The sequence below is a fragment of the Mirounga leonina genome, unplaced genomic scaffold (genome assembly GCF_011800145.1).
Source record: "Mirounga leonina isolate KUSES-001 unplaced genomic scaffold, KU_Mleo_1.0 Mir_366, whole genome shotgun sequence".
Taxonomy (NCBI): domain Eukaryota; kingdom Metazoa; phylum Chordata; class Mammalia; order Carnivora; family Phocidae; genus Mirounga; species Mirounga leonina.
Genome location: NW_023270709.1, coordinates 15,386,951 through 15,399,584, shown reverse-complemented (window position 1 = coordinate 15,399,584; position 12,634 = coordinate 15,386,951). Strand labels below are relative to the sequence as shown.

The 12,634-nt window shown below is 47.8% G+C and overlaps 1 protein-coding gene across 8 annotated transcripts in view; it reads right to left on the bottom strand.

Moving 5' to 3' along the window:
* PHACTR1 (phosphatase and actin regulator 1) overlaps window positions 1-12,634 on the bottom strand; it is a 308,221-nt gene that overhangs the window by 36,642 nt on the left and 258,945 nt on the right. For all 8 annotated transcript variants that reach the window (XM_034985688.1, XM_034985690.1, XM_034985689.1 and 5 more), the window contains 2 exons: window positions 5,469-5,713; window positions 3,213-3,369 (listed from right to left, as the gene is read on the bottom strand). In XM_034985688.1, coding sequence (XP_034841579.1) covers window positions 3,213-3,369; window positions 5,469-5,713 — 402 coding nt within the window. The remainder of the gene's footprint in view (window positions 1-3,212; window positions 3,370-5,468; window positions 5,714-12,634) is intronic.

The following is a 12,634-nucleotide window of genomic DNA, read 5'->3' as shown; positions in this document are numbered from 1 at the left end:
TCAAGGGTGGCCCGCATTTCTCAAATGGCAACTGACTGAAACAGTTATTTACTGTCAAAACATGATGTTTGTGCATTCTTATGGAGAAACTCTGCCTTAATGCTTGACGTTGTTTTCTTGGTGCTTCTGCTTCCCGCCTCCAAGTTGGGATTATTCTTGGAATGTTGCATTGTTTGTTTGTTTTTTATGCTATTAAAACTACCAGGCTAAAATTATGTTTTGTGTCTTACTTGTCACTCCTGGAGCATTGCAGACTTGGCTACGTGCTTTTCAAAGCATGTAAGATTTCCAGCACGATGATACGACTCTCCAAGAGCCAAAGAATGCCACAGCCCCGTAGCTTCTAACTCTAATGCAGGTTCCTACGTTCTATTAGTTACTTTTTCGGTAATAAAACTCACAGATGGTGCTAGGTCATCAGATGACATAATCTAATCTCCTCGGGTTAGGAAGTGAAGGCCCAGGACAGATGCCTGCTCAGGAAACTGCAGAACCAGAACCGGAAGCCAAGGCTCCTGTCCTGTGATGAGTTCTGCCACTGCCTGTCACCTTCTGCTTCTCAGATTTCCCCTTCGTTTGGCCCTGGCGTCAGGATGATGAGTGAGTGGCTGGAAGCACAGAGCTGGGTTCTCACCCCAAAGGAAATGGTCCTGAAAACTCCTTGGGTGAGAATCAGCAGCTGCACTCTCTCAAAGAAGACTGGGAGACGCGGATTTGGCCTGTTCACCTGATTTGCTGGATTCTGCACTATCTGGTCAACCCACTGAACACTCCCGACGTCCTCTCTTTTAGGCCCACTTTTTACAGTCTGGCTGGAGATGCCCAGGGTCTGGCCACAAGGAAACAAACTCCCTAGCTGGAAGAGTGAACAAAGACGAGGTGAATCCAGAGCAAGGACAAAGGCCAGCTCAACGCCTTGAATCCTTCCAACATGACCATCCCGACTCCCCTCTTTCTCCCCCAGGCCACGACCAGGGTGAGAGAGAGCTGGGAACGGTAACCTTCAGTGGGTGTTAGGAATTCCAAGCAGAGTTAAGTGTCCTTAGAGGAGGAAGGGTTGGGATGAGGCTTCAGTTGAGGAGAGCTTCCTCTAGCACGTGAATGGTCTGTGTCTCTTTCCACCTGTGGTCTCGTCCCCACCACCGCCAGCCTGTCATGGGGGCGGTACTGGAACGTGGGTTCAGGCGTGAGAAGCTGGGCACCGTCTCCCTTTCAGGAGTCTGTTCTGGGACATCAATGGCCCGTTTTGTCAGTTACCTCCAGGTAGAACCGCTCTACAACAGATAAGCAGAGAGCCCAGTGCAGGTCTGCTTTCTACATGTCCTGTCTTTCTCTCTCTCTCCCCATGGATGATGCCACCCTGGGGCCGCAGATGCGCTGGCATCTCCCTCACCTCACTCCCCACAGAGAATTCTTCCATTTTGCCCTCACATACCTGGGGCTCTGCTTGTTCTGTAGCAAAGCTGGGAAAGCAGGAATGAAGGGGAGAGAACCATGATAAAGGGTGCCCACTCTCAGGGTGGGGGGAGCTGCATTTGAAAAGATGGGCTTGGGTCAAGGAACTGCTCCTTTTTTTCCCCAGCCCCCTAAAAGACAGCCCTTTTTGTATTAGGTATAAAACTGAACCAGCGGGTTCAGGAAGCTGCCCAAAGCTATATCCACCCATCCCATGCCCAGAAAGAAGATCTGGTTATATCCTGGGAGAGGAGTATCACTGTCTCCAAGAGGGATGATAACAGGGATGAGGCTCTGAGTAGTCACTGAAGGAAGAGGATGGGACCGGGGGGAAGAGTTGCACGGACAGAGATTTTTGTTCCATAGAAGGAAGGATGTGTAACAATCCAACAATGGGGCAGGCTCCCCAGGACGCGGTAAGTAGCTGTCACCACAGTATGAAGAGCGATCTGGATCACTACAGTGCGGACGTGTTACCACATTCAATGAGCGTGTGAGAGTGTATGTGCACATGCAGGTGGTTAGATTATCTCCATTCTAAGGCTCTGAAGTCTGAGTGACACAAGACCAAATCATCCATCTGTGCTGAACAATTTACGCAGCCTGGTACCATTAAAACAGCATCCTCCAGGACGGAACCAAGTTAACCGTGAGACAGAAAGGGGCCCTTAGGTGAGGAACTAAGTCAGGCGGGAGGGGAGGACACCAGTACTCTGCTGGATGAAGTCTACACCTCTGGAAGCTCTCTAGGCACCACGTTCCTCACCTGCACTTGTGAAGATAAGGAAAGCTACTGGACGGGGTTGCTGGGAGGGTACCAGAGTGTTCACCATGGGCCAGGAACGGGTTTAAATGCTTTACTTACGTTTTGGAATCCTTACGACTCCCATTTTACAAACGCGGAAACATAGGCAGACAGAACAAGTGACTTACTCGAGGCTCTCCCGCTAGGAAGAGGCAGAGGGCAGCTCAGAGCCTTGCCACAATGCCTGGTACAAAGGAAGGGCTCCCTGCAACAGCGGTTAGAATGGGGGGCGGGGTGGGCGTAATACACTTGGTCAAGAGGGGGCGCTCTGGAGCCATTGTGCGCAGCATGCTGCAGGTAACCACAGGTTTCGGTGTCCGCTGTCCTCCTCTGTGAAATGGGCACACATTTCACAGGGAGGCTCAAAGAGGAAATGATTTAATACACGTAAAATGTTTAGAAGAATGGCAGACAATAAGCGCCCCGCGAACGTCAGCTGATACCACATACATGTGCCCCAGGTTCTAAACATGGTATGTAGGGGTTTAATATATTAATATAACACAGTGCCACAAGCATGTCCATACTATCTGTACTCAGACGCAACCACTCAGGAAGGCTCACAAGCTAGTGACAAGGCATGATCCACCCCTGGCCTCATCCAGTTGCGCAGAACGGCAGAAAATGTGCTTATCTGATGGCACTGAGCTTCACCAAACCCAACGCCAGTGGACGCAGGTCGTCCCAGCTACTGGACGGTGGTGGTTTTTCTAAGGCGGTTATTCTCCCTGGAAATCTGCCCTTCAGCTTCTCCCTGAGCCTTTATTCAGGTAAAAGTTCCAACACGTGGCTGAGTGAATGGGAAGGGACCATAACAGCAAAGCTGGGGAAGACTAGAATGCTTCCCACGGACTTTCCCCGCAGGAAGCTCTTCCAGAGACACCCGGGACGGATTGGGGATGGAGACCGCCTTCTACTCGAGTCCGAAGAATGGCCCGTCGGGCTGTCCTACCTGGTGAGCTTGGTGCCGATCTGCTGCCTCAGCTCCAGTCTCTCTTCATCCGTCTGCCTGGGAAGGATGTTCTTTTCTTCGAGCTCCCGCTTGGAGGGCCTGTTGCTGAGTTTGATGGCTAAGGAGTCCTTCCTGCACACCTTCATGGCCAGGGAGGCTGCGGGAGGGAGAAACAAGTCCTTAACGCTGCCCCCCAGCTGCCCGGGCTCCACGCGGCCAGGGGTGGGCCACGAGGTGAAAGGCAGGCAGACAGACACAGTGGGCCTAACCCCTGGGGCTGGCTAAGGCCTTACTCAGAGCGTTCATTGATAGAGTTTCTGCGACCAACATGTTCTCTATACCTAGCGCTGTCTTGTGCATGTGAGGGGCACGCAGGGAGACTGTGATTGGATCTCTGCTCCCCAGGAACCCCAGCAGGCAGACAACATCACAAAGGAGGGCCGGCCAGGCTGTGGAGCGCGACAGAACGCAAGGCACAGAGTGGCCAGAGGCCTCGGGGAGCTACGGGGAGCTTCAGAGAGGAGGAGGGTTGGTGCCCGCGGGACAGGTGTCACCCAAAACAGGTAGCGGCTGGAGGCCATCTGCAGGGGGGAAGCTCAGAGAGGACGGGTGAGCCAGGCGATCACAGGAGATGAGAGACCAGCTGGAGTAGAACCGGGGGCGCGCGAAGGGAAGTATAGTTGGGCAAAGTGGGGTGTGTTTGGGGCTGGAGTGGAAGCGAGGTCACTGAAACAGGCAACATTCTGGGATTGAGCAGAGGGCAGGGCTTCCTAGAATAAGCCTACGGTTCTCAACCGGGGGTACTTTTGCACCTCCTGTCCCCCACCAAGGACACACTTGGCAAAGTCCAGAGACGCCTTTTGCTTGTCAAAACTGGGGGGCGGCAGGGGGAGAAGGGTGTTCCTGGCATCTGGTGGGCAGAGGCCAGGGGTGCTGCTGAGTATCCTGTAATGCACGGGGCAGCCCCCACAACGAAGAATTCTCTGCCCTGAATGTCAGTGCTGCCAAGGCTGGGAAACGCCTCAATTCTCAGGGGAGGAAACGGGGAGCAGAAGCTGGGCGCTGCTCCCACTCATGGGTCCCTTGGGCTCTGGTGGCCCCTCTGTGGTTCTCTCTCTCCTGGACATTATTTTGATCATCTCTTGGCTCGCTCGCCAGGCCTCTTCCCAGCTCTCCAGTTTAGCTGCCTGAAGCCTGGTGCATGTGAAATGGGGGAGAGACTGGGAAGCAGTACATGGTGGGGGGGATTCCTTTGGATTTTATTTAGTAGTGCTGGTCTTCTTTCTGCCTCCACTGGTTTTAGAACAAGGGCCTTGGGAGGAGACCTAGCCAGCTTCAAGTCCCCGTGCTCTTAGATGGGAGGCTCTGGGCGAGCCCCGGCCCTCTCCACATTTTCCCTTATTTGCAAAACGGGGCCAGAGCACCCACGTCAGCGGGTGTTTTAAGATGCACGGAACGGAATAAAATCTTAGCACATTGTCAGGCACACAGTATATATTCAGTAGAAGGTTGCTATTATGTAAATTCATTAAAAAGTTGACCAAATAGGGGCGCTTGTGGGGCTCAGTCAGTTAAGCGTCCGACTCTTGGTTTCGGCTCAGGTCATGATCTCAGGGTCGTGGGATCGAGTCCCACGTCGGGCTCCAAGCTCAGCATGGAGTCTGTTTAAGACGCTCTTGCCCTCTGCTGCTCCCCCACTCACACATACTCTCTGAATAAATAAATAAAATCTTAAAAAAGTTGACCAAATAATCAGCCTGTACTCCCTTAACTGAAATTTACTATTTATGGCCAGAACACCAGATTCTGAACTTTGCTTTTTCATTGCTTCTTTGCACACGTAAAGGCCTTAAGTAAGGAATTTAAATTCAAGCCTTCTAGAGTTGTAGAGGTGGGCTTAAAAATGAATTTGTTGCATACACAACGGCTAGTATTTCTGAGCATTCTGTGGACTGCAACGGAATTTTAGGGTCCCCCCTCTCTTTTTTTTTTTGAGGAAGGGGGTTGGATCCAAGGAAAGGAATCAAAGACAGAAAAATCCATCTAAGAGATGAGAAATGGAGGCATGATGTTGTAATTTTTGGAGCTATGGGGGTGTCTGGAGGACATTTACCCTTTTATTCTTGCTAACTGAGCTACCCTGTGACCCCAGGCCAGTGGACACCTGCACCCGGATTGGCAGCCAGAATGGGGGGCAGCTGGGGCAGCCCTCCTACCCCCCGAGCCCCACCCTCAGCGACACCCCGCGATACACACTGGTGTATAGCGCGCTGTCATCGTCTTCGTCCTCCTCTTCCTCCTCCTCTCTCGTGTACAGGCAAGAAGAGTCTTCGTAGTCTGATTCGTGAGGCACATTTTCTTTATTGTCATCACATTCAATCACAACAGTTGGCACTTGTCTTATTTCCGGAAGGCCCAGAGGTCCCGCTTTGGTGACACCGTCACCGGAGTGCAAACCAGAGCTGTGGTAAGAAGTGGAACAGGGGACCCGCTGCTCAGAGCTGTTGGAAGAAGGAGAGGAGAGAGGACGTTAATTCCGGCCAACACGTCACATAGATGCATCAGCATCTTTTTAAGACTCATCTGTCCCATCCTAGGAGACAAAGGGTCTACCGGGCTATTCATGTCTCCTTTCTTACCTTACAGCAAAACATTTTAGGGCAACAGAGTTTCCTGAGGGATGGATGGGGGTAAGGTTTACATATCCAGGTGGACATACTCAATGCCCCTCAACTGTACACTTGAAAATGGTTATGATGGTAATTTTTGTGTGTGTGTGGGGGGTCTGGTGCATTTGTCACAAAAACACAGAATTTAAAAAAAAATATTTTATTTATTTATTTGACAGAGAGAGACACAGTGAGAGAAGGAACACAAGCAGGGGGAGTGGGAGAGAGAGAAGCAGGCTTCCCACTGAGCAGGGAGCCCGATGTGGAGCTCGATCCCAGCACCCTGAGATCATGACCTGAGCTGAAGGCAGATGCCTAACGACTGAGCAACCCAGGCACCCCAGACGCAGAATTTTTTTAAAAAAGAATTTGAATTCCAGAAATATTTATGGTTAAGATAACATTTCCAAGTGTCAAAGGAAGGTTCATTTGCAACCCATGTGTTTCATAGGAGGAGTAAGAGCATTAATTGGAGGGTAAAGCTAGGGATCCAGGAAAGAAAGAGATAATGCCTGAGTTTCTAGCTTCAAAACTACACAGCATGGCTGGTAGGGGTTGGGTGTGGGAGAGACTGTTTGAAATGTCATGGAAGGAGATGCAGAGGAAGAGCAGAGGTGGGACCGTAAGGCTGGAGACACATGAATGACCATCGTGGTGGATGGGGTCATGGTAAGTTGGAGGGATTTCTCTCCCAAGGACCCTGTCAGACTCTCAGCAGCCACAGGTAATGTCAGTCTAGTTTTTTTGTAGGTTAATTTTCCAGAAGGCAATGATGATGACATTCTTGGTTTTACCTCCTAAGGTGAACCAACTCAGATTAAAAAAAAATATATGTATCTTAGTTAAAAATGCTTTGCTTCATTCTAAAAGCCGTATAAATTCACTATAGGGAAATTAGGAGGGAGAGAGAGCATCAAAAATAAAGAAAAATCGTTATTTTTTTAAAAAAACACAGTCTCTCCTAGGCCTCTTCTAGCAATTTAGAATTCTTTCTATGACAGGCTCTGAATGAAGTCCAACAAGAAAAATGGAGCCAGGAAAGAGTGAAATTTTATAATTCTTCTTCAGGTTAACTGGAAGTGGCATTTACATCTTTCATTTATGGAATTTCTAAGCATAGGTGACTCGATGCATTTTACCATCCAAAAGTGTCTGACATTCACAAGGAAGGGGAGGGTGAGGTTAGGCTAAATTATGTATCAATAAATTTTGCATTAGCATATCTTATCCAAAAGAAAAACTTTCTTCGTGACATAGGAGTGCATGATGGTCTCCTTTGAAACATTCATTATACTTTAAATTATTGCCACGTCTAATTGAAATTCAATTAACTTTCTTCCTTCCATTGTTTCCAAAGAGCTGTTTTTCTCTGTGTGTTTTGCACATAACTCTGCGGTGACACGGATGGAAAATCTAGTTAACACATTACGAGATGGGCTATGGTGTTCAAAGCAATGAACTCAATCAACTTAAAAACCCTTCGATGGCTGAGCAAGATTAAAACAGAGTTACAAAAGCAGAGCATCTTATTAACCGTTAGCAGTGTGAGGAGTCCATTTCCCACCTGACGGAGTGCCAGGGGCAATGAGAGCAGGCAGGTGAGCGAATGAGGGACGGCACACAGGACAGGTGGCTAATGGGGTTTACTACCCCGCCCGCCGTGTCTCCCTTTCTTCCGCAAGGCACGCACTGCCTCCCAGCTGCGCCCAGATTTCCACACTGAGAATTAAGGAAAGTAGACCCAGAAGAGGCAAAAACCTAACTGCACGGCCGGCCCATGTTTGCCCCACCCCTGCCTGCTCCCCTCCGTCACTGATGGTTTAATTAACAAAGGTTCTGACAAAGCCACAGAACCGGGGATAGGACAGGTAGGAGCAAGGTGTGAAAAGCAGCCCAGAGAAATGCCGGTGTGGTGGGGGAAGAATCTTCGGAGGCCAAAAAAAATTAGAAATGAGAAAGCACAAGAATTCCTTAAGCTAGAAGGTTCCACACTGTCTCAAGAGGACAAAGAAAGGTAAGAAACTCAGCTTCACATCTGGCTGTGATAAACAGGAGCTTGTGGTTTCTCCTCCTTCATAGATACAAGGGAAGAGCGAGGCCTTGAGTAGGACAGGATCATAAGCCCCCCCACCCCCCCAGCTGCGGTGGCAGGTGCGAGCGATCAGGCCACCAGCCTTGTGAAAGAGGGTCCGGTCACAGTGATTAGCGAGTGTGTTGGGGGCACCACAGACACATCTGAAGACCTCGCCTGGCCAAGCAGGTCCTCTGCCTCAAGTATGAATCTAGCAGCTGAGAGAACGTCTAATTTGCCACAAGGATAAAAAAGGTGTTTCCCAGGAAGTGAGGTGAATCCACCAAAAGGGTCTGATTCATAAATATCCACCGGCTGCTGACTATATGTCAGGAAAGGTGCTGGGTGGAAGACAAATACCCTGATAATCCCATACGAGTAACTGGGGAGCCAAGGGACAGCAAGAAAAGACAAAGGAGAGAAGAGTCAGCTGAGTGGAGGCTGGAAAGGTTATTATGGGACCTCGGTCTGAGGAGTCAAGACACAGACCGCTTACTATCAAATCTTTACGTTGGGCTAATGATGTAACCTCTCTGAGCACCCATCTCCTTGGATGAAACTGGGTAAAACTACCTTTATAGCAGTGAGGTGGCCCTTGGGCGTGCCCATAAATGAGGCCCTCTCCTGTTATTGACAGAAGAGACCTTCCAAGGGGATTCTAGACACTCTCGGCTTCGGACTATTCACACTGTTGTCAGGGCAACTTGCTAAAAAAACCCAGATCTCATTGCTTCGTCCGTTAGAACCCCGAATGCCTGCCCGGTCCACAAAACTAGTGCTCCAAGAGTGACACAAATGGGAAACCCCGTTACCACCTTACGAGCTGTACTAGTCAAGGCCAAGAACTAAATCGACATAAACATAGCACCTGATTACATTTGGCCTCCAGCCCTGGTGGCTGTAGGCAGGAAAGGGAACACATTGCTGAGTATCAGTCCTAGTAAGGCTGGTTTTCTCTAATGGAGTTGTCACTTAGCAGATTTGCTCTCAGTGAAAGGTCTCACTGTTAAAGAGAAGTGAAAACCATCAGCCTAGAAGCAACCGTTCCAACACAGCAGGACGCACGATCCCCTGCACAATCTGACCCATATTATTAAACCCACCCTCGCTCCCCACCTACCCAGCCCTGTCCCCATACAACTTACCCCTCGGTCACATGCAACAAGGCATTATATGCTCTTGGCCTGGAATGTGCTCCCCTCCCACCTTCCCTGTGCTGATTTCTATTTATCTGCTAATACTCTGTCCCAGGGGATGCTTTGCCTACATTCTCCAGAGACTCCACCGTTGTGAACACTGTGAACATCTGTTTGCTTGCTACCTCCCGTCCGCAACCAAGCTGGAGTCTCCTGGAGGGGCAGGGACCCTGTCTCACTCATGTTTGTAGCAGGTGTCTACCCCTGTTCCTGACACAAAGCAGACAATCATCTTTTATTATTTTTGCTGAGTGAATATGGGCTGGAACCACCGAGATTTAGGTGCTTTTCTAAGGGGCTGGCAAATCATTTTCACAGAGTATTAAGAATTTTTTTTTTTTTAAATATTCAGGGAGGTACTCGTGGTGTATGTTCTTCAGGGTTGTGGGTGCCCCTAACTTGGCCGGCACTTTCATCAATGGCTTAATGACAAAAAGGGCATCCTCATCAAATATATGGAAGAACTGAGACAGAGAAGGCATGGAGAGTGAAAAAAAGGAACATTTCTTGACTGTGTTGTCCCCTGTTCTAGAAACTTCCATATCCGATATCTCATTTCATCTTTATGACAACTCTGCAGGAGAAATGTCATTATCCTCATTTTATTAAGCAGGAAATTGAGGCTCTGGGAGGGTAATGAACAGGCCTGTGAGGACACAGGTAGTAAAGAAGGGCGCTGGAATTTGAACTCATCCTGTTTCAATATATGCTATACCTAAAAATTGAATAGCGGTACTGGTAAGACTGTGTACTTGGATTAATCACAAACCCAACTGTACACATGTAAGGTGGAGGAAATGTGTAGAAGAGAGCATTATTACTTTATGTAAGTATTTTAAATCTTACTATAACCAGGACAGGTAATAGTGTTCTACCTTGCCACAGTCAGGCTGCCCTTGGGCACTGAGTTTAAAGGATTCATTTGGACACTGCACTGTAATGGTCAGGATGGTGAAAGGACTCATCTGATGATTCCTCTGTTGACTCATCGGACGACCTCCTCATGTTGACTGTCTTGGCCTCTTTTGCTCCAAAATGCCAGAGTTGAGTAGTTGCAACAGAGCCTCAAATCTTCACTATCTCAACTATCAGAAAATGTTTTCTGAAATTTGTATGGAACCTTGGCTGGAGGTATCATAATCCCAGATTTCAAGATATACTACAAGGCTCAGGGTACTGGCACAAAAACAGACACACAGATCCACAGAACAGGACAGGGAGCCCAGAAATAAACCCACGCTTATATGGTCACTTAATCTACAACAAAGGAGGCAAGAATATACAATGGGGAAAAGACCATCTCTTTAATCAACACTGCTGGGAAAACTGGACAGCTACCTGCAAAAGAATGGAACTGGACCATTTTCTTACACTGTGCACAAACATAAACTCAAAATGGATTAAGGACCTAGCTGTGAGACCTGAAATCATAAAAAACCCCAGAAGAGAACACAGGCAGGACTCTCTTTGGCCTTAGCAACATTTTCCTAGCTATGCCTCTTAAGGCAGCAGAAACAAGAGCAAAATTAAACTCCTGGGACTACACCAGAAAAAAAGCTTCTGCACAGCAAAGGAAACCATCAGTAAAACAAAAAGGCAACTGACTGAATGGGAGAAGATATATGCAAATGATGTATCCAATAAGGTGTTAATATCCAAAATATATAAAGAACTTATACAACTCAATGCCGAAAAACCAAACAATCCAATTAAAATATGGGCAGAGGACCTGAACAGACATTTCTCCAAAGATGACATCCAGATGGCCAAGAGACACATGAAAAGATGCTCAGCATCACTCATCATCAGAGAAATGCAAGTCAAAACCACAATGATGTCACCCTACACCTGTCAGAGTGGCTAGTATCAAAAAGACAATGACAAAAAAAAAAAAAAAAAAGCGTTGGTGAGGATGTGGAGAAAAAAGGAACCCTTGTGCACCGTTGGTGGGAATGCAAGCTGGAACAACCACTGTGGAAAACAATATGGAGGCGCCTCAAAAAATTAAAAAAAGAATTACCTACAGTCCAGTAATTCCACTATTGGGTACTTACCAGAAGAAGATGGAAATACTATTTTGAAAAGATACATGCACCTCTATGTCTATTGCAGCATTATTTACACTAGCCAAGATAGGGAAGCAACCCAGGTGCCCACGGATAGATGAATGGATAAAGAGGATGTGGTATATAGATGCAATGGAATATGGCGTGACCATCAAAAAGAATGAGATTTTTTGCCATTTGCAACAACATGGATGGACCTAGAGGGTATTAGGCTAAGTGAAATAAGTCAAATGGAGAAAGACAAATACCCACATGATTTCACCTATACGGGAAATCTAAAAACCAAAATGAAGCAGCCAACAGAAAAGGAAACAAACCCATGAATACAGAGGACACACTGATGGCTGCTAGAGGGCATGGGGGGGCTGGACAAATGGACAAAGGGGAGAGGGAGATACAGGCTTTCAGTTATGGAATGAAGAAGTCACGGGGCTGAAGGTACGGCATGGGGAATACAGTCAATGGAAAAACAAGAGTTTTCTGACCTCTGGCTTAAACCAATATTTCCTAACCTCGATCATACCCACACTCATTTTTGTGTGTGTGTGCCATAGTTGAAGTCCATTTATGCTATTTTCACTTTGTATCTTTAAGTCAATGTTTAAAAGAACAAACACCATTGTAGCCTCATCTTAAGCCCTACCTTTGTAATCATAGGTTTTATGTGCTAATTATTATATGTGTTTATAACTTATGTTAAAATAAATATGACTATTAAAACTTTTATAGAAAGTTGTCCTACACTCAACTAATGTACTACCAATAAATGCATATATCACACTTTGGTTAAATAATGGCCTAGACCAGATTTTGTCCACCTTGGCATGATTAACATTTGGGCTAGATGGTTCTTTGGGGTGAGGGTCTGGTCCTATGCATTGTAGGGTGTTCAGCAAGCATCCCTGGGCTCTACCCACAAGATACCAGCAGAATCTCCTCCAGATGCGGCGACCGAAAATATCACCAGACGTCGCCAAATGTCCTGTGGGGGCAAAACTGCCCCTTTGGGAGCCACTGGCCTAGAATATCCACAACAGCTTTGCTATGTGCTGCTTCCTCCGAGTTGTACCACGTGAGTCTCTTCCAAAGCAACCTCGGCATTGACCATCAGGAAGCTGCAGCATTCTCTGGATAATTAGGAACCGTCCAGATCCTTTCTCCTGAGTTCCTGACTTGCTATGTTCCAGGCTGATCCTCGGGGGGTGGAACCATCCCACTGATGCTGTTAGACTCCCACCAAATAAATTCTCTGCACCCCCGCTCCAGTCCTGAGGAGCACTAATGCCAGAGCTCCAAGCACACTCTTGAGTGAGCCAGCTTTTCTCACCATGTTGCCCAGGCCAGTGATTTACAAAAAGACACTCTGGTGGCCTAAGTCACCATGCCCTCCAGAGTACCTGTCACACTTGGTGAGGAAAAG